The 24686-nt window shown below is 53.5% G+C and overlaps 1 protein-coding gene and 1 long non-coding RNA gene across 4 annotated transcripts; one reads left to right on the top strand and one right to left on the bottom strand.

Moving 5' to 3' along the window:
• Positions 1-1963: 1963 nt before the first annotated feature.
• FOSL2 (FOS like 2, AP-1 transcription factor subunit) lies at positions 1964-16457 on the bottom strand. 3 transcript variants are annotated; one of them, XM_068676612.1, is made up of 4 exons: positions 16007-16457; positions 11489-11743; positions 8437-8544; positions 1964-6964 (listed from the first exon to the last, which is right to left on the bottom strand). In XM_068676612.1, the coding sequence occupies exons 1-4, from the start codon at positions 16103-16105 to the stop codon at positions 6455-6457; spliced, it is 972 nt and encodes a 323-aa protein (XP_068532713.1). In that variant the 5' UTR covers positions 16106-16457; the 3' UTR covers positions 1964-6454. The 3 variants fall into 3 exon arrangements, with proteins under 3 accessions (XP_068532713.1, XP_068532714.1, XP_068532715.1); XM_068676613.1 differs by lacking the exon at positions 16007-16457 and adding an exon at positions 15322-15959; XM_068676614.1 differs by lacking the exon at positions 16007-16457 and adding an exon at positions 13044-15293.
• On the top strand, positions 15329-20054 carry LOC137853829 (uncharacterized). Its single transcript, XR_011094745.1, has 2 exons — positions 15329-15448; positions 19332-20054. It is a non-coding gene; the product is annotated as an uncharacterized lncRNA (long non-coding RNA).
• The last annotated feature ends 4632 nt before the right edge of the window (positions 20055-24686 follow it).

Raw genomic sequence — 24686 nt, 5'->3', positions numbered from 1 at the left:
GACTTCACAGGTATTTTCAAGCACAAGCCACAGAAGTCACACCGACATCTCTCATCACCTTCCCCTATGGCACTGTGAGAACACAGGGGTTAAAAAAAAAAAGAGAGAGAGAGAGGACAGGGACAGGGACCAGCAGGAAGCCAAAGTAGACATTACTGCTAAGGAAACCCATGAGTAACAAGCAGCTTGGCCTGACGCCAGCTTGGCTAACCATGACTCACCTACCATCTCCTCCCCACCACTGTATTTTTACTTGAATACGACATCGTCCACTCCTAACCTGGCGTGTCTGGGTTCCTTCCACTCCAGAGGCTGCAGCTTTTCCCAGGAGAGCCAGGCAATTGCATATTAACTTCCTGCTCACTGCCAGTGAAGCAGCCGTGGTGTCCACCCCACCCCAAGCTTTCAGAGCAGAAGCTTTGAGTCCTTCTGGCTGAAGCAGTGGATTAAAAAAAAAAAATAATTAAAATAATAAGGTCACCTCAGCATGCATTTTCTAGTTCTATCCCTTTCTTTTTGAAGCAAAGATGAAAGGATTAATGCATTATTTGCCTTTTAGCCCAGGTGGTCTGTTCTGCTAGCCTCTGCCCCATTTACCATTGTTGCCACTAACAGCTGTCTGGATTGCAGCTGCTCTAATGAAAGAAGCCCTGAAATGTGCTACAGTCGGGCACCTGGCAATGCTGTACCCATTTGTTCATATTGAAGGAACATGCAAGCTTTTAATTGTTCATGGCAAAGGGAGCTTTTTAATGACTTCAATTAACAGAGAGAGAAGAACTCCAGTTAGCTCTTGCTATACAAAAGAGTGTCCACAATGTCATTAAAACAAGATTTACAAGTGTCATAACTCTCAGCAGCATAGTCAACAATACAGCCAATCATTACAACTGAGCACCAAAGGAGAAGGGGAGGGGGGAAACCATCACACCACCTAGGGACGGGAAAGAAAGAAAGGAGTATGGGGGAGGGAGTGCAGAGGAAAAAAGAAAAGTCATTTTTCTTTTCAATCTAAATTGATTTTATTCTACAAAATGCTACTCAGTTAAAATTGTAAAAGCAAAACCATTTTAATATGTTCTTTCTTTCATAGCAGCAAGCTTTCTCTAACAAGCTTTTTGTTTTAGTGCAAATACTGTAGGCCTGTATTACAGTAAAATAACAAGAACAGAGAAGAGACAACACCAGAGAGAACACCTCAGAGCTGAGATTCTCCAGGACTGCAAGAACGATACCAAGATCACAACGAGCAAAGAAGGGTCCCAATTCAGCAGTCACCTTTAAGAACCTCCTTGGCAGAAACTATTTCACTGCAGACAAAAAAAGAAAAACCATGAGCTAAAACTTTTGAGGAAAAAAAGATAATGGTGCCCCCAAACCTTCAATTATCCTCATGGTCAGATACTAATCGCTGAGGCTTGATTCCACCTCTGACAATCGCTTTGCAGCAGCGAAATGCCGCTGATGCTTTCAGCTTCCACAGGAAAGTGGAATCAGAATCAGGCCCTTTCTATATCTGAGGATCTTAAAGTAGACTTTAGTGACACTAGTAACTTATCGCTCTAATAAAGATGCACTATCCCTTATTGATGTTACTTTGAACTACACAGTATATCAAGATATATACAACATTTTATCCTCTCACTGAGCAAAAACAATTGGATACCTATTTTCTACACATTTTAATATGGTTTTAATATCAAGTAACCACAAACAAGAAAGTGGAATAACCCTTTAATCATACAGGATAGGAGGGGAACAATTAAGTAAAACAGGATGGGATTTTATTATTATCTTGTATTCTGAGATTTGTCCTCAACTCCACCTACTGTTCACAGAGGAATGATAATGCATCTTTAGAAACATATCTCTTTTTACATTTTATACAGACAACAAAACCCAGAATCTTTTATTTAAAGAATAGGAAAAAAATATTATCCTAAAAAAAAGAAGAAGATGGGAGTACTTTTAATGCTTTCTTTATTATATCCAAGTCTCGAACAGAAAAAAAAAAAAAAAGATGTAAACATGATAAATAAATAAGAAATAAAAGTAGATTGTTCCCCCCACCTCTTAAAATGTTTGACTTGGCCTTCCTAATGAAAATGAACTTGTAAGTGTCAAAATAATAAGGTTTCTTACATTTCAGAAGTCTGTTTTAGAATGAGAAAAGAAAAAATCAACAACAAAAAGCAAAAAAGCAACAACCAAACACCAGGAATGTGAGTTGGGAGGATGTTAAATTAATGGCGGGCAGATCTGCTGGAGCAGGCACAAAATGGCTGCCTGCCAATAAATAATAAGATACCAGGGAAGGGGGGTGTCTTAGGTTTGTTTTTGTTTTTGTTTTTCATTTAGGATGAAGGCCAGGTGGATCCTACATACAGTAAGCAGCAAAATTAAAGGTTCAGATGAACTAAATAGATCATTTAAATAATAATTATAAAAACACAACAGAGAGCTACTGTCCCCAGCAGGTTGGTCCCAAATCCCGTCACACCACAAGCAGTTTGAGACTTACCCAGTCTCCACACCTACAAGAAAGGAATAGATGAAAGCAATGCCACAACCAGGGAGGGGGAAGGAACAACAAGGGCAAAACTGGAATGGCAAACATCACCTAGAAGCTGTATGTTTCCTTCAGTGCGGCTGCTACTGCTCCTCCCAGTTGGGCATTGATTAACTTCAGGTGTTGTTAGATGCTTCACTGGGCCAGTCTCTAGGGGGTCAGCCTAACACCAGCTGAAATTCCCTGGGCCTTTTGCTATTGACTTCAACAACTTTTGGTTAGATGCTGGTTACAACAGCTCCCGCATCCCCAGAGCATGCAGAAGAACGTGGAGGCACATTTAGGAAATTCCTGTACGTTTAGGAAGCGTCAGGTAAGGTACTCAAGGAAAATACCATTTCAGGGGTGGGGAAGATTCCCAAAAGCACACCAGCAAACCTGAAGAGAAGTGTGCAGAGCCAGACCAAAACAGCAGGAGACTTCAAGCTGTACCTGTCTGCCAACAGCTAAACAAAGTTAAGGCTGATCCACAAAATACAGAAGGCAGGAGACCAGCGGTCCTAACACAGACATCCTCAAAGAGGCTTGAGGGAGAAAACGGGGAGGCACAAGGTGTTCAGGGCTCTTTCAGACAGCACAGTGATTCCCTTTTCTCGGCAGTTTGAAATCGCTCCCATCAGTCTCACAGGACAGGAAAGGGGATGCTCCTGCCCCACCTCTGAGAAGGTCCATGACAAGTCAACAGGCAGTGGGCAAGGGCCAGCAGCAGCTCCTTTTGGCAACAATTCAGTGAGCAGAAGCAAAGGTAGGAATCACAGCCTTCCTTGGGATGCATGCCTCTCCCAAAGGGGTGAGGAGAGGGTATGGGTGAGTGGCAAGGCCCTTTATTTGAAACCTTCCTGTCTAGGATGAGAACTTTCTATCTGGGGAGGAAAAAAAAAAAAAAAAAGCTGAAGAAACTTGTAGGGACCAATCTGGGGCTACCACAGAGGACTGGGCCAAATGTGAAAACAAACATCTCTGCTGGGATGGCGTTTGGAGGCTGGCAGATACGGGGCTTGCGTGCAGGGAAGGCCACACCTAAGGATTTTTTCAGAAATGCGATTGGATTATGCCACCTGCCTACTTGTCAGAGCTAGATAAGCCTTTTCCTTTCCAAGAAACTTGCAATCACACCTCTAAAAGTGCTTGTTTGCCCAGCAGACAGATACGCAGCTGACAAGATGGTCAACACACCTGAACTGCAAGCAAAAAGGGGACAAGCAATATATTAAAAGATATTTGTTACGGAGGATCAACAGTATTTCAGAAGATGTTTTCATTGTCCCCCTAGGAGTTAGGCTTACCTAGGTCTGAGGAGGCAGCTGACTTCCTAAAGCCCCTAGCAGGAATGCTCCTGACCTGCCAGCAGTCCTGATCAGCTGGCCTCAAAAATGTCTGTGTCACTTTAGGATTCACCATTTGTCTGCGCTGCATTCTGCCCACAATGGGTGGAAATGACATGTAGAGACATTTTATTGAGCAGTCTTACATTCCCAATGCAGACTGGCCCAAACAAGCACCTGGCAGAATGGAGACAATTAGAGAAACAGTGGTTTCACCTAAAGTGACATCATCTACATAAAACCCCGTGAGAACTGGATCCTCTGTGCTAACTACCGAAATTGTAATGTCTACTTTATTTAAAAACAAAAAAAAGAAAAAGCTTTGATTATCATTTAAGGACAAACAGACTCCTGTATCAATTTTACTTATTAAGCTCAATTTGAAACTTCTAGCACTGGTATAAAGATGGAAATGTTTAAGCAAGAAAGGAAAAGCCTGATTTACTGAATCAGTTTTACAAAGGAAAAAGATCGCTCATATCTTTATATTTCTGGCAGCTCTGGCAAATACCTGGGTTTAAAATTAATAATAATTTGGGGGGGGGGGGAGGGGGGGGGGAGGTGGAAGAAAAAGAAAACAAAGTCTACCTTTACAGCCAAAGTAGTGTCACTTTGAAATGACTCAAGGAATAGGCATTGGCCAGGGTTTGAGGGAATCCAGCCCTGCTGAGCAAAGGTCTTGCTCTGCAAGACTGAGCCCTATTAATTCCCAGCGGGGTTGGCAGGGACTGCAGCAGTTTAGCATCTCACAGCACTGGCCCTGTCATTGCATATTGCATTTCTCCAGGTCCAGCCTGACCAAGAAATACCCAAGTTTCAGCCAATTAAAAAAAAAAGAAAAGAAATAAAGAAAGAAAAAAAGAAAAGCTCACATCAGAATAAATAGCTGCCACCACAGCTTCAACAGCCTGGCCTAAAGAGCTATCCCGTGAGCAGCTTAGCTGGCAAGCTGAGCAGTCCTCGTGTGCACAAGGTCATGGTTCATCAGTGCCTTGACATCGCCAGGGCCTGAGCTTGGCTCCAGGCAGGAACAGGTCATGCACGGGACCGCTCTCAGTAGCAAACAGCAGCGCTAAGCCCAGAGGTGGCTGGAGAAGACAAGGACCCAAAGCTGAAGGAAGAGCCCCCTGGTTGGCTTCGGATCTTCAGGCCAGTCAACCCCAACAAAACCAGATCAATTACATGGCAAAACATAAAAGAGGCCAGTGACCGAGGTGCAAAAAATGGTAATTGATTTCCTTCCAGTGTCAATTTGCCAGTCGCACCAGATGTTATCAGAAGCTCTGGTTTTGCTTGAGCAGGCCATCGGATCAGCTATGCCACCGCTGCCTGGTCAGGAGCTCCTTGAGGCCCGTGCTGGAGGCTGGACCCCTGCCTTCGCCCCAGCTTCAGAGACTGAGGAGCTCTGAGCAAACACCACCTGCCCGTACCAGCTGTGTGGATCTGCATTGCCTTGTTTCCCAATGAGGAGAAACTCAGCGAGGGCACAACCAGGTGGTTTCACCTCCTTATCCGCTGCCAGTCTCCTGGATTTACAGCGCACGGCGCCACTTTTTTGGTAGCATGGTCTGTGAATATGGCCAAGGGGAGGGGAGGATTTTACTGACAGAAAGAGATCAGCATCTGAGTCAGGAGCCCTGACGGGGAGAAAGATGCAATGCTCTCGAGAGAGCAGGCAGCCCAGGAAAAGTAAACAATGAGTCCAGCAGCAGATTTGGTATCTACCAAGTTGGGGTTAAAACCCTGCCAAAGACACTGGTAAGTGCCAACCCAGCAGCTTTTCTGGTGCTACTTTGGCCCTGAGATGCTAACTTGGTTTTTGAGGAGCCCAGGGGACAGATATATCTACTTTTTAAGAAAAAAAGGCTTACACACGAGCCTCCCGCTCTCTCTGTTCACTGTGTCTGTGCCACAGGGCACAGTTATGAGCTCTGCCCTTGCTGCTGAGCCCTTGGGCTCCTCTTGGTCCCCCCACCAGCTCCTGGCCATCCCCCTCCCACCTGGGCAAAGTTTCCCACAGCCTGTCCCAAGAGGAAAGATCCTAACAAGCCTTTAGACTTCAAAGCAACTGGATGAAATGTCATGGGATCGACAACATTGGAAATGATAAGCAGAGAGAGAGAGAGAGAGAGGGGGAAAGAAGAACTTGTAAGGTCAACTAACCAGAATGATCTAAGCACAGAGCATAACCGATCAGATCAATTCACAAAGGAAAGGGACGACTAGCAACTGTCTGCAGCTCGCCTTCCGTCCTGGCCAGGAGTGTTCCCCAAGTCCATTACGGTTGAGAAGAGGTTTCCATAGGCAGTCCCTACAGAGGGGACGTCGCCCTCTCCAAACAGTCCCGGTGCGTCAGTCCCACCCTTGCCGTTTCCTGCCTCCAGGGAGCTGACGTTGGTCCTCACTCTCCTTCCTGGAGCTGCAGCATTTCCCCATCCTTGTTCTTGCTGCCCTTGTGCTTGAACGATCCTGTGCCTGTCTCTAATCCCATGGAGAGGGGCTCCCCCCATGGAGCTGGGCGGGGGGTGTAACACACTGGCAATGGGGGGCCACGGGGGGATTACAATGCCAGTAAGGTGGGAGAGTTCAAGGAATCCGAGGACTGGTCACCGCTGCTGCTGCTCCTCCGGTGAGCTTTGGAGCAGGACTCGGACGGGGAGAGAGGAGACTCCTGATCCAAGACGTTGGGGTAGGTGAACACCAAGTTGGAGGAGCCAGGAGTGATGGCTGGTGTCGAGGTCACCACGATGGGAGTGTTGAGTGCCTCCTCCCCATAAAAACCTCCAGCAATGCTGATGGGCTTAATGACAGACCTCTGGGCTTTGTCAAGGACCAAAGAGGAAGACGGGATCTCTTCCTCCACGGGCTCCTGCTTCACCACCACCGCTCCGCTCGCTCCAGTCCGAACGCTCTGGAGGCTGCTGGAGGGTGGGCTCCGGCGCTCCTCAGGGCTGATTTTGCACACAGGGCTGTGAGCCACCAGCATGAACTCCAGTTTCTCCTTCTCCTTCTGGAGCTCAGCGATCTCTTTTTGCAGCACTGACTTCTCCTCCTCCAGCACCTCAGTTTCCTGCAGACAAAAGGGGAAATAAGTCAGTATCAGAGGCTCTGGCACCGTTCCTCACCTAGAACATGGCCACCAAGCCCAGTTCCCAGCTGGCATGGGCAGATACGCCCCAGCCTTGTCATGAACCAAGCAAGCACCAGGTCACTGCTATTTGAGTATTTTGAATTTCCTTTGTCTACCAGGAGGCTATTCCCAAGCTTCACCAATCTAAGGGTTATAAATGGTCTTCTCAAGAGCCCGCCCTAGTTTCCTCACAGCCAGCCTTTACAACTCTGTCTTGTTCTGTGGCTTAAGTACTGCTTTGCCCTTGCTGTCTGCCTGCCAGACACTTTAGCAGAGAGGACTCAGATCCCTTCTCATTGTATTTTGTTAGAGTTAGGTCATGTTCTTCTCATTTCCTAGACAGAGATAGTATACAGTAATCTCTAAACTGTTTCCATTTTTCTTTCTGTAGCTCGTATTCCAGATGAGGTCTTGCCTGCGACTCATACAAAGGACTAAAACTTTCATTTCTGCTGCATCATCATCCCTTGATGCATCCTAGGATTATTTTATTTACCTTTCCCACGGTCACATCCCACTGGTGGCTCATCGTCAATCTGTGAGCAATTAGTATCTTCCTGTGTGAGGAGCTCACAGAAATACTCACCCTCGGTCCTTCAGGATATGACCTCCCAGTTTGTACTCCTCTCACTTGCATTAGTTTAGTCATGAGAATCCTTAAATTCTTACTATATGCTGTCCTGCCTCCTCTACACAGAGAGGACCTCCCAGATTTGAGTCAGCAGCACAGCTGAGTGCTGTGCTTTCACTCCTGTGATTCTTAATACCATCATCAAACACAACCAACCCCGGGCTGCTACTCAGAGGAGTACTGGAGTACTTTCAACACAACCCATCCTTGCCTCCTCTTCAGTCAGTCCATTACCCACGCCACAGTTCTTGCAGTCATCCCCACCTCCTCTAGCATAATAAATTATTCCCCTATGGCACCAAGCCATACATCTCTGCAGAGCTTCCTTTGGGCAGAAGATCAATTACCCCCTCCACACACAGGTTAGCCTAAATGACACGGCTTTGAGAGGTGCACATAACACTGCCTCCTTTCCCTCTGCTTTCAGGTGATCCTGAAGTCTTGCGTGCTTTTGTCCTCAAGGCTTTCATCTGAGGCACGCAGCGTCTATATTTTCACATACAGAGGGAGACCAGAGGTAGGAAGATGCGTGCTAGATGGCAGGCTACACAGAAAGAGAGCTCCTGAGATGCTCTGGGCAGCCAGCAGTAGGAATTTAGGCTGCTGAGCCCTCACCACCACTGCTATATAGGAGCAACATCACTAGGCAGCCTTGGAAGGGGAAGGCAGCGTGTGTTTTGCAGCATCTTCCCCAAACAGGCTAGAAGAGGGAGAGCAAAGCCCTGTGAGCTGGTCTGAAGGGCGAGCGACAAGGAGGGAGAAACGCATGCAGAGCACGTACCGCCTGGAGTTTCTCTGTTAGCTCTCGACGCCTGTTACGACACTTAGCAGCTGCCAGCTTGTTCCTCTCTCTCCGGATCCTTCGCTTCTCTTCTTCCTCGGGCGACAGCTGTGGGCAAGTGCCAAGAAAACCCACAATCAGATCTGAGCAAGGCATTCCTTGAAGTTTGTGAGGATTTAACCGCACCGCACAGAAAAAAGGCCTGATCCAGCAGGATGCTCAGCACTCCCCCTCTGCACTGGTGTCAGCAGAAGATGAAAGCGCACGGTATCTCTGCGAGCACCGGGTCTCAGCAGAAGGGTGAGGAGATGGCAGAGCGGGGAGCAGGGGGAAGATTGTGTAAGAGGACAGTGAATCTGCACCAAGGCCAAACAGATAAAAGATGCTCTGATTGTTTCACAACTTGGGTGGTACATTAAGCAAAACCAGAGCGCGATGTTGTAAGTGCCTCGTTCTTGAAAGAAAATATCTGCTGCTTCCCACACAAAAATAGTTGTTAGCTTGAAGGTCGGGGATGGGGTGGGGGGAGAGGGAGAGAGAGATCAGCAGAACTCTCAAGAAGTCAGTGAAGCAACAATTATTTGTACCACCCCAAAATCTGACCTCAGATTTTGGAGCACTCAGCGAGATAACAGGCTGCGCTTCTCGCATCAGCAGGCAAGGCTCCAGCGATACCAAGGGCTTCCTGAGGCCAGCTGACATCCTCTCTGATGTAAATCGGGAGCAATTCCACAGAAACCCATAGAGTTACATTCTTGCGACACCAGAGGAAGTGAGCAGGAGCCCACAAGACCTAGTGAGGTCAGGCCTAGCTTCTGGGCCTGGAGACAAGGTCTGATAAATCCCAGCAGCAGCAAGCAGCGTGCCCCACGCCACGGCCTCCTCTGACCGGGGCCGGCCCCTTCAGCCTCCTCAGGCAGGCCAGCAGAGCATTTGTCAACAGAGAAGGGGAAGAAAACACCTCTCTTCATAAAAGCTTTCAGTTTTAGTATCTTCGGGGACGTCAAAATTGCGAGAAGATATTCAACCCTTTCTACCGTCTTTTCTTTTCAGTGTTAGTTTTACTCTAACCTCACTCTGGTTTGTTTTGGTGTGCTTCATTTCCCTAATTTCAATCTTTGCAGTTTCAGGGAGTTTACTTCAGCCCCTGGGCATTCCCCTCACTCTGTTCTGCTTTTTTTTCCTGGGCCCCTGTGCACGGTGGCAATGATTTCACCAGCAGGTACCCCTGCAGGGCTCTGTGCACCCCATTCCCTGTAGGTGTGTGGGGTTAGAGCGTATTTGTGCACCAGTGTCTGCAGGCAAAAACATTAGGCACACACACAAACTCCAGGCTGACTTGGGGCCTCTTCTGCAGACAGTTTTCAGGAGTGTTTTTGTGCTTTAGAAGCACAGATCTCACTGAAATACAGCGGGACCAAAATTAGTCCTCACAGGGCCTTGAGTCACTTCCAAGTTACCTATCTCAGAGGCTCTGCTGTTTAAAGATGGGGCTGAAGATGCTAATTTGGTCATGCAGAACAGCATGAACGGGTCTAAAAGGGAATACTGTGGAAGTGGTGCTGGATTTGTTTGCAAGCAGCTCGCTGTGGCACTGCTGGTGCCCCTGCTGCAGGCGCTGGCTGTAGCTTGTCCCAGCCCCACGCGTGCAGCCGCTGGCAGGAGCGTTCATCAGGACGGGCCCTTTTCCTACAAGGCCTTCCAAAAAGGCACTCGGGCTCGGCGCTCACGAGCACCAGCAGTGGAAACCTGAGCCAAGGCGTCACGGTGAAGCGCCCAGGTCCCGCCGTAGCACGTGTCTGATCAAAAGGACTTGGATGTGAATGACCCGCAATGAGCGGCTCGCAAACAAGCCACAGGCCAGGAATTGCTTGGCAGGCATCCTCCCGCAAATAACTCCCAACAACAAATAAACCCGAGAATATGGTGATCTCTTCACGGCCAATTTGTGAGCACAGAAGCAGCATTTGTCAAACAAATTAGCCGCTGCTAATTATTCCCCCAGTTCTCGTGAGAGCTTCCCTGGCCTTGGACGCGGGCCCTGGAAGGCCGGCACCTCACCCAGCCCCCGTGGGGCTCAGGCTTGTCCTGCCCGGCACAAGCAGGACTTCAGGGGACCCCTAGGTGCCCTCCATGCAAAAGAATCGGGCTGTGGATCAAAACAGACCTAAAAGCCTAAAAATAGGGCCAACGTCTCATTAGGAACAGGCCTCACGCAGCAGCTTGTTCGTGCACAGAGCATGCGTGGCACGTCCTGTTACGTTCCTCTGTGGTGACCCACATAACTGCTGCTTGGGGATGATTTGGGGAGATCTAAATCACTCAAGAGTTTCTTTGAAAGGGCACGGGCAGCAGTGGGAGCAGCCACCCCACCCAGCTCTGAGAACACTACCAGGATGGCAGTGCCTGTGGGCTGCCCTCATCACTGCTGTAAAGAGGTCAGGAGATCGCATGCTTGTGGTGGGAGGCTGGATTTAGATCCTGGACATCCCGGAGGCTTTCTGTGAGACTGGAAGGGCTCTGGGGGAGCTGTTTGGTGCTGGTTGGCACGGGTGGTTGGCACTGGGGGAGCTGCACAATGTTGGTTGAAAGCCAAAGCGAGACTGGAGCAGCACAGGTGGCCAGAGCTCTGACACAAAACACCGTCTGATGTAATTCGGGCATCAGTTTTGTAAGTGACCTAAGTAAAGCTCAGGGGTTTCCTTCTGCCTGGAGCGGCGCAGACACTCAAACTGAAACCCAAGGCTCGACTTGAGAGTTTCACCTGCTTTTGAAACCGAGCCGCAACGCGGCCCCGCGGTGCGAAGCCTTTGATGGAGATTGGTGAAGTCATGCCGCACGCTGAGGAAGCAGCGAGAAAGCCACCCTCCAGCTCACGCCGTGCATCACCCTGAGAAACCCTCCCGCACGTACAGAGCAGGGGACAGACCTCGGCTCTCCCCGTGGGGCCGGGAGATGCCGTGAGAAGGCAGCAGGGGACTCCCCTGGCGCAGAGGGGAATCTTCACGCCTGCTGCTGACGTGCCCTGTGTCATCCTCCCCGCTGTGCTTACCTGCTCGTCCCTTCGTCTCCGTCCCACGGTGGTGCCGATGGTTTTAATCACGCCCGGCCGCTGCAGGGCCGTGTGCCCGGCCACCGAGGACAGCGGGGGCAGCGGGTGGCTGTAGGGGTGCGAGCGGGAGTAGGGGCTGGACATGGAGGTGATGACGGTGGGCTGCACCATCCACTGCAGGTCTTGGCTGGTCGTGATGGCGTTGATCGTGGGGATGAAAGCGCTGCCTGAGCCTGGCATATCTACCCGAAATTTCTAGGAGGAAAGGCAGGGGAGAGAGAAAAAGAAGAAACCGTCAGAGAAAGCGGAACATGGCACGTACTCAGAAACCAGCCAGGCCCTCAGGAGCGGCACCGGTGAGGGTCAGAGCAGTGCCTGAAGCAAAGGCATCGCTGCTGGTGGCCGTGCAGCACCCCGAGCTGCCCCCACCACAGTCTTTGCCCTCCCCCAACCCCATCCTTGTCTCCCCCAGTATCCCCAAAGCTGCCTCCCGTGCGGGCCCACTGCTCCTTCCGGCGTGGGGCGAAAGGGGAATTAAGGAGTTTCTAGAAAAACACTTCTCTGCCAGTCCAAAGAAAAGGAAGAGAAACTTGGGCTCCGAAATGCCGTTACCGAGCGGAGAACAAAGCCTTCCACCCAAGGATTCCCCCAAAATTCGGGCTCGGTATGGGCAGCATGGCCACTTGCTTCTCGCTCGGTGGCTCCGTGCTCGCCGCGAGGAAGCCGGCCCGGGGATGGTTACGTGCAGGGATCTGTATTTTAATAGCAGCCTATAAAATAGGTCTCGGGATGGAGATCGGACAAGTTCCCTGCAGCTCTCTGCACTGTCTAGACAAAACAAGGCAGCAGTAAAACCAAGGCAGTAGGTAATGATCGCCTCCCAAATATGCGTACACCTTGTTTCAGACGGAGGTAAATCCATCTGGATAATGTGCTGGCACTGCACTGCCAGGAAAACAATTGCTTGTCCCCGGAGGGGGAAGCAGGGGAGCAGGAATGCTTTTGTCTGCGAAGAACTCCCTTCAGGAGCCTTTCAATGCTTAGAGTAGGCTTTACAGCCAGCCATGCCTCGCTCACCCTGTGAGGGATGGGGCTCATAGGGCCCGCAGCGTGAGCCCTGCTGTGGTCCCGTGAGGAACGCGCGCTCTGGGGTCAGCACAGCGGCTTCCCGGGGACACGAGGGGCCTTGCATCAGCCTGACCTCAGCCCAGGTAAGCGTCCCCGATAAGGGACAGCTCTCCCAACACAGGTTTCCTTTTCAGGGTGTGCCTGGCCAAGCACCTTGCCCAAGCGCTTTGTTAAAGCGAGGCTACGGCAAACAGAGCTCCCCACGCTGATAGCCACAGCGCTGGGGCCAGCCTCAGCCACAAGTCCAGCTGCCAAGGCCCGGAGAAGAGCAGATCCAGTCTGCACACGGACAGATGCCAGTTCACAGCTTTGGACAGCCCTAAACCTAGACAGGAAGGACAAGAGAAGGCAGGGATGCACCCAGCGAGGCGGGAGGGGGGCAGGATGCAGGCAGGGTGGCAGCGGCACCAAGACCGTAGAGGTTCACCTGGAGCTGGACTCTGGCACGGCCTCAGCTCACCCCACGCCTCTGTAAATGCCATCCTCGGGCCTCTCCCAGCTGGCTCTGGAGGCCCCGGGCCGCCAGCTGTAAACACCGCGGAGGAATTTCCTGGTGAAAACCCCCTTCTTTGCGCTGCCCAGCGTTGGCCGTGCCCCCACGGCACAGGAGAGGGAGCCCCGGTGCCTCCGCAGCCACGACACCCTTGCAGAGGGACCCGAGCCTCGCAGGAGGAAGGAAACACGCAGCTAGTTAAACCACAGGTGCTCAAGTCGAGAGATGCAAGTTCTGCTTCCAGCTCCACGAGTCACTTTTTTTTTTTTGTTTCTTCTTTTTTTTTTCAAACCTACCTGCGCCATCAGCCCTCCTGCACCCAAAAAGCAGAGAAGGGCGAGCTCTGCCTTCTTGGCAGCGACACCCGAGAGCTGTGGCTGGCTGCACAACGCACCCAGGTGCCTTGGTGCTTTGCTGGGCACAGACACGGCTCCAGAGGAGCCCTCCCCAGCGGCGCCACCTCACCGAAGCCTCCAGCACCCTGCTGCAAATTTCCAGCAGGGGCCAGGCGAGTCAGCCCCATCACCGAGGCAGGCACACGAGACAAATGTCTGACACAAACACTAGGCTCCATGCCGTTAATAAAGCGGCTACTCCACAGGCAACCACTCCTGCGTTTGACCCGGGACTCTCCTACCCCTAGCACAAGTCCCCAGCCACATCCCTCTGCAGCTCCACAGGCCCAGGGCTGAGAGCAGGCAGGATGGAGCCCCTGCCTGTGCCATGCCCCATTGCTGCCACCAGCTTCCTTCCTAATCCCTCAAAATATCCCACGGAGTTCCCCCAAACACTCCAAGGGCCGTATTTTTCCCTGATAACTACAGGGCACGCTGCTGCGACAGGATAAGCCTTCAGATGCGGGCACTTTGGGCCACAGCTGGATTTTCCCCGCACCGCTCCCTGACCGGCCAGGCTTTCCCCACACAGCTGCCCTGCAAGGACACCACGCCACCACCCCAAAAGGCTGCTGCCCTCAGCTTTTCCTGCTCTGGCACAGGAGAGGCTGCCGGAGGCACGGCTCCGCTCTCCGTGTCGACGGCGCCATGGGACAGACACAGCACGCAGACAGAAGAAGGAATCCTTAAAAAAAGCAGCAGCTGGACGAGGACCGAGGAGGAGTCCTGTTGATAAGGGGGCAAGAGCCCGAGCTCAGCCCCGGCTCTGCCTCGGGACGCGGGGCTGAAGAGGAGCCAGCCCCGAGGAGGCTCCAGCAAGGCAGGGCAGGGCCAGGCGGCAAGGGCACGTCCCAGCTCGGAAGCAGCCAAGGGAAAAATAAAAAATAAAAAAAAAAAACACCCCAAAAATACCAGAAAAATCCACCCAGGGGGACTTCAACAAACACTCGATGATCAAATCCGGAGTGTATGGGACGTATCCCGTAACAAATAAAAGGCCCCCCGACAGCCCGCCCGTGTTGACCGTCTCCTGGAAGGAGAACCGGACACCGCACGGGGTATTTCAGGGGAAAGTCGGCCCGTCTGGAAAAGCACACCAATTACTCCTATTCAAGTCTATGTTTAGCACACGGCAAGTCGGCGATTAGGGATACAGCGTGACACGCAACTTGAAAGCAAAATGTTCCAGCGCTGCGTTTTATGGGAAAAATAATTAAAAAGCATCAAAGTTTTGGCTCCGAGTCACAGTTTCCACTCAAACATGTGACTGATGCATCTCTCCTTGCTTTGGGAAAAAAAAAAAGAGAGAGACAAGAAAAAAATTTCTACAATGCATATTTTCTGCGGCGATAAAGCCCTGCAGATCCCCCTAGCCCAGGAGCAGCAGAGCAGCCCGGTTCCTAGGGTAAAGGCAACGCTCGCATTTGATCCTAATCTACAACATCTGCAGGGATCAGGGGAAAGACGGGGGCCTTGAGAAACTGCCCAGGCTCTTAGGGGAAAGCGGCGCTCAGCCGGCGTCCCGCACCGAGCCCCGGAGCGGGCAGCAACCCTGGAAACTGGGCACGCGAGCTGCCTGGAGAGGACGCGCAGCACCAGAAAATAAGAGGGAAAAGCAAAAAGAAGTTAAAATAAAAATAAAATAAATCAACAAACAGCCGTCAGTGCCTTTGGCCAGCTCGGGGCTGGGTGCCCCCAGCCTCTCCAAGCCTCCTGGAGCAAGTGCCGGACCCCGGTGCCGGGGCTGAGCGGGCAGAGGGGAGGGCGAGCCTCAACTTTCCAGCTGTTTTTGGCTTTTTCCTTCCCTGCTCGCCCACCTCGTCCCGCAGCCGGCGGGGGAGCGCTGGGGGCAGCCCCTGGAAGCCTCCATCCTCGGCGCAGCCCGCAGAGGGCACCCACGAGATGCGCTGGGAGGCGGCTGGGAACCGCGGCGAGTCATTTCTGGTAAAACTTCTTTAAGGCGAGGAATGTCACGGGCTGGTACGGTTGGCAAACTTTAGTGCCGGACTTTTTTTTTAATTATTTTTTTTTTTTTCCTCCTCCCTTTTTTTTTTTTTAACCGATCCTATGACTTGTGGATACGGATGCGGAGCCGCGCCGGGGCTGCTCGCACAGCACCAGCACCGGGAGAAATGGGGTATGGGGGGGGGGAGAGCAACTCACCCACCCCAAAAAAAAAAAGCCCCGGAGTGGGGATAGGCCGGCTGATGTAAACAAGTTATGAAATGGGCCGCGTTTGTATAACCGGGCCCGTTGTGTAACGCCTGGAAGGCACAGCCAGCCGCTTTTGGGGCGTTTTCGGCGAAAAAAACCCAAAAAGCGGCTGGGTGAAGGAGAGGGAGGGGAGGCAGAGAGAGCGGAGCCGCGCCTCGCAGCCCTGCTCCGCCTGGGGCACAGCGCAGCCCCCCGGCCGGGATTTAGGGCGGCGAGGGCGAAAATCGGGGTGTCCCCCCCCCCAACCCCAACCCCAGCCCCTAACCCTAACCCCAGCCCCGGCCCTACCTGCTGGGCTGCGCCGCCGGAGTAGGTCTCGGGGTGTCCCGGGGAGCCGCTGCTGCCTCTGGAGGAGGTGTCGAAGTTGCCGGGGTAGTCCTGGTACATGGTCCGAGGTCGGGCCGGGGGGAGCCGCGTCCCCGCCTTCCCGCACCGCCAGCCGCCGCTCCCTCCGCCGTCTCCCCGCCCCCTGGCCGCGGGTTTGGTGTGGCTGGCTGCGAGCGTGTGTGAGCGAGTGCGAGTGCCCCTGATGGGGAACGGGGCTGGGAAGGGCTTTTTTTTGGGGCGGGAGGGGAAAAAAAAAAAAGGGGGGGAAAAAAAAGGGAATGGGGAAAAAAAGAAAAAAAAAAAAGTGGGAATAAAGGGGAAAAGAAGGGGGGGGAAGGGGAAAAAGGGGAAGAAGGAAAGGAAAATAAAAGGAAAATAAAAGGAAAAGGAAAATAAAAAGGAAAATAAAAGGAAAATTAAAAGGAAAATAAATAAAAAGAAAAGAAAAAGGAGGAAAATAAAAAAATGAAAAAAGAAATGAAAAAAATTAAAATTAAAAAAAATAAAAGAAAAAAATAAAAAGAGATTAAAGGGAAAAAAAAAATAAAAGGGAAAAAAAGGCAAAGAAAGGTGAAAAGGCGAGACAAAATAGGAAAACGAGACAAGTTCAAACCCGACAAGAAGAAGGGGGAATCGAAGCGGGGCGAAGGGAGAAAAAAGGCGAAACCCCAAAAACCAAGCGCTCTGCGGAGCGGCTCCCCGGCGCGGGGAGGCGGCGGCAGGGGAGCGCCGCGCAGCTGCTGCCGGAGCGCTGCGGAGCCGAGCCGAGCCGAGCCGAGCCGTGCCCCCTATGTCCCGCTCCCTGCGCGCCGCACGGCCACTGCCGCCCCTCCGGCGGCGCGGCGCGGCCCCGGGCGGAGCGGGCGGAGCGAGCTGCCCGCCCCCGGCCGCCCCTTTATAACCGCGGCCGCCGCGCTCTGCCCCGCTCCGGCTCCGGCTGCGTCCCGCGGCGCGGCCCCGCTCCGTGCCCTATTATCCGGCCGCCCCGCGCCGCCGCCGCCGCCGCACCATGTGCACCGCGCACGTCAAACCCGCGGCGCTGCCGCCCCGCCCCGCCCGCCCGCGCGGAGCCTCCCACCGCGCCCCGCTGCTGGGGGGGGGGGAGGGAGCAAGGCTGAGCGCCGCGGGGTGGTGGAGGCGCCGGGGAGGGTTTCGCGCTGCCCTCCTCCTCCTCCTCTTCCCCCCCCCGCTGGAGGTGCGGCTTGGTACGCGCCGCTGTCGCACGTTGCCAAAAATGGGCATTTGCGTCGCGCTACGCCAGCGCGGGGTTCCGTGCCGCGGGTGACGCGCGCCGAGAGGGATTCCCTGGCTCCGCGCGGCCGGGATTTAAAGGGGCCGCGCCCGCGCGGGGTGAAAGAGAGGGGGGAAGGTGGAGGGGGGTGGTACCGGGACCCCGAAACCACACCGCTGCCCCAACGTCCTGCCCCACGCGGAGCCTGATCCCCGAACGGCATAGCGATGAGTGACCGCCTGGCGCTGCCCGGTGTGGGGGTGGCTAGGGAATTTGGGGGTATTTGGGGGGTATTGGGGACATTTAGGGACATTTGGAGGACGTTTAGGGGCATTTGGGAACATTTAGGGGCACTTGGGGCATTTGGGACATTTTGGGGCATTTGAGACATTTGGGGATGTCTGGGGCCATTTGGGGGCATTTGGGACATTTAGGGACACCTGGGGGCATTTGGGGCCACTTAGAGGCATTTGGGGCCATTTAGGGGCATTTGGGACATCTGGGGACACCTGGGGGCATTTGGGGCCATTTAGGGCCATCTGAGGCCATCTGGGGCCATTTGGGGGCATTTGGGACTTTTGGGGACATTTGGGGCCATTTAGGGGCATTTAGAAGCATTTGGGGACTTTGGGGCCATTTGGGGGCATTTGGGCCATCTGGGGCTATTTGGAGACATTTGGGGGCCATTTAGGGACTTTGGGGACATCTGGGGCCATTTGGGGCCATTTGGGACTTTGGGGCCATTTAGGGAAATTTGGGGGCATTTGGTGCCATTTGGAGACATTTGGGGGACTTTGGGGCCATTTGGGATATTTAGGGGCATTCAGGACATTTGGGGGCATTTGGGACATTTGGAGGCACTTGGGGCATTTGGGCCATTTGGGGGGGGGGACTTTGGGGCTATTTGGGGCCATATGGGACTTTGGGGCCATTTGGGGGTATTTGGGACCCCCATAACACCTTCCCCGGGCTCGGGGCGCCCCGACACGCGCGTGTCCAACCCGCGCAGCCCCGGCCGCGTTGCGCAACGCGCGCCCTGCTCCTGGAGCAAGAGGCAACACGCTCGCCGGCCCCGTCCGTTCTTGCCCGAGCCGTAGACGAAGGGAGCCCAGCCCAGGTGCCAGGGCAGGCCGGGATGCTGGCGAGGCAAAGGAGGCTCCGGCTGCTTGGATTCCGGCAGCAATTAGGAGGCTGAGAGCCCGAGCTGGGAACGCTCGCCGTGGTGTTTTTCCACACCGCGGAGAGCGTTCACGCCGCAGAGGGGCTGCCTGAATCCAGGAGCGTGGCTGTTGGCTTCCTTTTGAACACCCTGCGCCTTGTTTTTTACGCTTGCAGAGCGCGAGCTGTGCACGAGGCCGGGCGATGCTCTTTGCCCATGCCCAGGGGCAGCCCGGGAGTGTCGGAGCAGGAACACGTGAGCCAGCCCCATCTGCCTGGCGCTGCGTTTATCCTGATGACACTTAAGTAGCAGAGATGCCGGCCACATTGTCTGGGACACGAGGCGGAGACTGTTATTATGTACTATTTCTTAAATGCCCCGGTCTGAACACCTCCCCTAATAAACTCCCGGTGTGCTCACCGTGAGCACAGACGGGCATTTCTGAACGCAGCAGTGACCTAGAAGCACAGGTTACGCCTCAGCTACACGCAAAAGCAGTCCGAGTTCTTTCAAAGCAGTGCAGAGCATTGCACCAGCACGAACACGGGCAGCAGCAAAACATCCCAAGCGCTTCCACTGCCGGGCAAGCTTTGAGAGGGCTACGAGGATGAGGATGCTGTCACCGGGATGTTGTTGCATCTTTGCACCACGGCCTGCGCTTCTCTGTCCCCCGCCTTCTCTCCCTTGCTGCTATGTTTGGAAGCAGGAGGAGAGCAGAGCTGTCTGTCTGTGGTCTGAGGGGATGTCCAGGAGGTGGCTGCTCCAGACAAGGGCAGTTCCTGTCCATGCTGGCGTTTGTGGCACCGCTGTTTACCCACCTGCCTTCCCTCTGCCCAGGAGCTGTTCCAGAAAAAAAAAAAAAAAAACACTTGTTGCTTTTTCCTTTTCCACAGCAGGTTCCCCATTTGGCTCCTCCTTGGCCCAGTGGCAACCGACCCGTCTGGAGGCACAGGCTGCGTGCTGCCTGCCTCCCTGCCTAAATCCTGCCTAAATTCCACCTGCATCCCTGCCTGCATCCTGCCTGCAGCCCCTGCTGCAGCAAACCCACCCTGCAGCTCAGCCCGCCCGCTTCCCACGCGGGTTTAATAACACGCATTAAAATACCAGGAGGATTCACGGCGAGAGACGGTGTTTGTGGGTGCAAGTCGGTCTGAAGAGAAATAATACGCGGTAACCTGCACCGGCAGGCCCCGGGTTTTGGCAGGCACCTGCTGCCCTGCCGCGGGGGAGCGCCGGGGGGAGGCCGCCCACCGTCTCACCAGTTCCTCTGCTGTCACTCAGAGTGGGGATTTGGGGGCCCCACGCTCCTGGGCTGCCCGGGTCCAGGCCGGCCCCGTCAGGCACATCCAGCCCTTGGGGTGCTGGGGCTCCGCCAAGCCCCCCAGGAGTGAGGAGGGCTCCTGCTCTCTGCCGTGCCGCCGTCTGCTAGATCGTGCTGTGCTGGCAGTTTGCAAAGCTGTCTATTATCAACACGTTAATAACCTTTCACAATGTTTAATTACTTGGAAAGGTAATCAGTCCTGTGGTAGCTATTTGAAAAGCATGCCCATTTCACTTGCTCTTGGCAAAGACTGGTGTTTTTTTGTCTTTCGTTCTCGCAATAAATATGTTACAACTGATCCTGCTTCAAAAGGCTATACCTATTTGTAAAACAAAGAGGAAGATTGCTCAGTGGCCTTCTGGCTCGGCAGCGGAGTGGCGTGCCACAGGTCTCTGCTGCTGACATCGTTGTGTATGGATTATGGAAGACTACCCGTTTTTGGTTTATTGTTTTTTTTAATGGCTTCTCACTTCAGGTGCCTGGTTTGACACCCACGGACAGGTATTCAGGGGTAGGCTCTTAAACCTGCACGAGCAAAGAGGTCCAAGCAGGGGAGGTGGCTCCTGCCACTGACTGCATAGAAATAAATAGCCAGGAAGCCATAAATACATAGCCCAGCCCCACAGAAGCACCCCCACTTGCTCTGTCACCGACACTGACAGAGGTGCAGGTTGGGACAAGCGACAGCCACGACGCTGGGGACAAGAGGAGGGAGCAGGAGGACTTGGTGGCTGCAGGAAGGGGACAGGCCACCAGGCTGAGTGCCACCACCCTCTCCTGAGGACAGCCAGCCACAGCACCCCACAGAGGTGGCAGGTCGCTCTCCTTCCACACAAGGATGCTGCCACTTGTGACACGAGTGGGCTCGTACACATCACCTGTGGGCTCATGACCCATGCATATGTGCAGCCCCTGGGGACCTGCTGCGACCCTCATGCTGGGGCAGGGTGGGCACGGGAGGAATTAAGAGCAGGGTGACTAAAGCTGTCCTTTTCCACTGATGAGCGGTGTCCTACCAGCCAGCATGTTCCACTTCAGACAGTGAGGTGCTCACTTTGGGGAGAAAAGCATGAAACACTTTCAGAGCAAAACATTATTCACAATGGCAGCGAAAGCCTCTGGCAATTTTTCCTCCTTTTTCCATAAGTACAAGCATGTCCAAAATAAAACAACAAAACACCAACAACCAACAACAACAGCAACAAAAACCCACAGCGAAAAGCCCCCAGCAGCTTTCAAAGGACTGAGTTTTCAGCCTGCAGCTTTCCCCTCGTGTAGGCACATTCAGAAACCTGGTCCGAGTCCTGCAGCCCATCTATGCTCGTGTTTTTCTCATTTTCTTGGAAGTCTTGACAGGTTTGTTTTCTTCTTTTTTTTTTTTTTTTTTTTTAAAAAAAAAAAAAGCTTTTAACAGCCCTGGGGCAGAAGGCTCTCACTTGCTAAATCACAAGGTTTGCCACATTGAAATGTAGGGACGTGCCCACAAATGAGAACTGGCTGTCTTAGCTCTTGTTCTTGAACGTTTGCCAGAACCCTTCCAACAACACGAGTAGGTTCAGCCACCTAAGCATCCCCGGGCTCGGGGAGCCTACTGACATGCCCGGGAACACACCGGGGGACCGTCGGCGCATTTGGCAGCCGTGTGGGCTGCCCCACCACACAGGGCTGGGTGGCCGCGGCTCGAGGAGGGGGCGCAGCCAGGCTGGGGGTGCTGGCAGGGAGTGAAGGGCAGGGAACGGGACGTGGGTGAGGTTTTGAAGCCCCCTGGCACCACAGCAAAGGTCCCGCCACTCAGGAAGGGTGTTTGTGAACCTGCTGTGGAGCGTGGACTTTGCCTCCGATGGCCAGGATGCCAAAATTACATTTATCCTTGCCTTTAGGCCCAGGCAAACGACAGTCCCCACACTGCCCCACCAGGAAGCTGCTGAGAAGAATGGGAGTCGTATCCACAAGATGAGCAACCACTTCTCCTTTTTTCCCCCCCGGCTTGCTTAAAGAGCGGTGGTCAGAAGGGCGGTGAGGGGCCAGCACTCACGGAGCTGAAGAGAGGAGTAGGAAAACGCCGCCCTGACAGATCCTAAAAGCAACCTACAGCACAGCCAACAGCAATAGGTGCTTCCTCAGCTCAGGCCTGCCAGCGAGCAGGAGACCCAGCCCAGAGCTCTCCACGCCGTTCCCGGGCTGTGTATCCTTATTTAACTTGGACAGCACAGCTCAGTCCTCAACTGCAGATATATTTAGACTTCTATTTCAGTCACAGACTTGGAGAGAGACCAGATGTACACCTCAGACCTTGCCTGTAGTCATTCCTTGGCCACCTCGCTCTTCTGCTAATGTTTATTTAAACAGATGAGGGGTGGAGCATGACCTGGCAAGGGGTTGAGAAGCTCTCTGAAGGCCTGTCCCTGTCCCGGGCTCTGGTCGGCCACCTCACGGCGATGGTTTGACCTGGGAGGTCTGGAGCAGCACCGCGTCCATGTCCTGCCTCTCCTCCGGGATCTCACGGCCTCCATTTCCCTTCTGCTGCCCCTGTCCCTTCCTTTCCATCCCGAGGGGCCAGATCTCAGACCTCAGAGGGGCTTGGTGTTTCAGCCAGGTGTTCTTCTCACCCCAAGCTCCACCAGGTGTGGACCCTACAGCAAGGCTGCCCCAGCCTTTACCTGCAGCTCCTGGTACCAGCTTTCCCTCTGGCTCTCCTCCACAGGGCAGCTTTGAACCACAAGCCCACCTCTCTTGTTGGGAACTACACGTTATCCTTTCTGTGGGTTTTCAATCCCGTTTAGGTCTCTCTCAGCAAAGTGGCTGTGCTCCCACAGCACCTAGACCCTTCCTCTGCTCTCCCTGGCCATTTCCTCCTGACCTTCCTCCTTCCCCTGGCAGCTGAAGGCCTTCATGTGCCTGCTGTGCCCTTCCCCAGGAGGACATCCCGGCTCCGGAGGAGGCTCCTCGCTTTGTATCACCTGAGCCTCATCACTGCCCCAGGTCCCACCACCTGGGGAACACCAAGGAAGAAGCACGGGTGGGCTGGGACATCTGAGGAGCTCCTCCGAGGCTCAGCCCACCCCGTGACAACCTCCGAGGTACATCCCGAGTTTCCAGGTCAAAGTCCCGGAGAGGAGCGGGCTCTTCCTTCCCGACGTCATGGTGCTGGGTTACGAAGTTCAGCGTGCAAGTAACAGTCCCACCCACGGCTTCTTTCCACATAATTATGGTTCGCTAGATACCAGGAAAAGGAGAGCCCCTGCCTGGGCTGCTGACGTCTTTTTCCTTTCAGGTTCAATGGCTGCTTTATTGTGGTTGAGTTTTCTTCCTTTCTGCTGCCCGGTCTTTCTCTGACTGGAATCGTTCCCCTCTGAAAAACTTGGTGACTTTTGCTGAAAAGCAGTTCTGCCACTTCTGTGGAGAAGCAGCTCGTACAAACGACGCAGTGGTAGTTACGGGATGTGTGGTTTACCTCAAGACGTCACATCTCCTCCCCCAGAGAAATCAGGAGGGTTATTGCTCAAATTCGGCTTCGATTGTATAAAGGAAAAAAGCCCTGTGACTTTCACTACTACTTTTAATGTTCTAAGAAACCCTCACGCTCCTTCCCCGGGCTACTTCAAAGGGCAGCTAGCTGGGGCACGAGATGCTGCCCTTTGGCAAACCTAGGCACACACAGTGTGGTATAAAACCCCATGAGTCAGATTTCAGTATTTCCTACCCGGGGAAAGGAGCTATTGATTTTGGTGGGGATTTTTCCTGAGCAAAGGCTGGACAGAAAACAAGCAGCCCTCTGAGAACAAGGTTTACCCTTTTCTGTCTTACTGTTGGGCAGTTTTGGGGACCAGAAATACCACAGCGTGTCTCTCTTGGAGGTGCGGCGCTGCTGGGCTTGGAGAGCGAGTTTTGCACAGCGAAGGAGGCTGTGAGGGCTGGGGCTGCCGAGCAGATCCCCGTGCTCTGCCACAGCAAGAACCAGCACGGCAAAACCCCGGGATCAGCTCTGCGATGGGATTGCTGCAAAGTGAGGGGTAGGCAGCCCGGCCGTGCCGGACAGGCGCACACAGCGCACAGTCAGAGAGAGAACTGGGAGAGGAAGCTGGCAAACCAGATCTCCCCGTCCGGCTGAAAAAACACACGCTCAGAAGGTAAACAAATATTACAGCCAGTGGGAACACGCTCACTGCCACCTTCATCACACAGGCAGCGTCCCTGTCGCCAGACAGGCCGCCAGCATGCAGGGACGGGCACCCAACGCAGCGATGTGCCCCGGGATGCTCCTCTCGCCCCTTCTGCTGGCAAGGACAGCAGCTCCTGCCTCAGAAGCCACCCCCCAGGTTTTAACAAGTTTTCCCCTCTGCAGACCTGTGCCAAGATGAACTCGTATGAGCACAGCGCTGTGAAAACCCGAGGTGCAAGGTTTTACTCATCAGTCGGATGGTGCGCTCTCTGTGGGCTGTTGTAGCCCCAGCAAGCGTTGCCCTTGGCCACTGTGATCTGGAGGAGGGTAAAGGGTGAAAAACTGCTGTGGCCTTTTGCTCATGCCAGTTCTGAGAGTAAACCCCTAGCATTTGGCCAAAACCATGACCGAGTTCCCCTTAGACAAAGCCATCGGTTCTGATTTTCAGCGCAAGTGTCCGAGGATGGGGTCCCCAGGCGAGGGGCAGACTTCCCTTAGGTTGATACGAGGAGGCTGCGTTGCGTACGATGAGCGCAGGGTTTGCTCAGCAGTGTCTTCCTCCCCCCCAACATGAAGTATGAAGTATGGTGCTCTGGACCTGCCCAGGAAACGCAGCTGGTTTCCTGTCGATGAGCCTGGCAGGGCTGCGTTAGCTGAAGACCTCCCTCACCTGCAGGTCGCTCCGGTGCAATAACATCTAGTGTGGGCACAGGAAACGTCCAGCGGTCCCCACTGGCCACACTGCAGATACTGCAGCTGGGTGCGGTG

Source organism: Anas acuta, chromosome 3, assembly GCF_963932015.1.
Source record: "Anas acuta chromosome 3, bAnaAcu1.1, whole genome shotgun sequence".
Lineage (NCBI taxonomy): Eukaryota > Metazoa > Chordata > Aves > Anseriformes > Anatidae > Anas > Anas acuta.
The sequence above is the reverse complement of the archived record's forward strand: the minus strand, read 5'-3'. Positions and strand labels throughout refer to the sequence as shown.

Coding starts and splice junctions, on each gene's coding strand:
- FOSL2 (XM_068676612.1), bottom strand. CDS start 16,105: ATGTACCAGGACTACCCCGGCAACTTCGACACCTCCTCCAGAGGCAGC. Junction 8,545..11,488: donor GGAGACGAAGGGACGAGCAG/GTAAGCACAGCG, acceptor ACTTGCCCACAG/CTGTCGCCCGAGGAAGAAGA. Junction 6,965..8,436: donor TAACAGAGAAACTCCAGGCG/GTACGTGCTCTG, acceptor TTTTGTCTGCAG/GAAACTGAGGTGCTGGAGGA.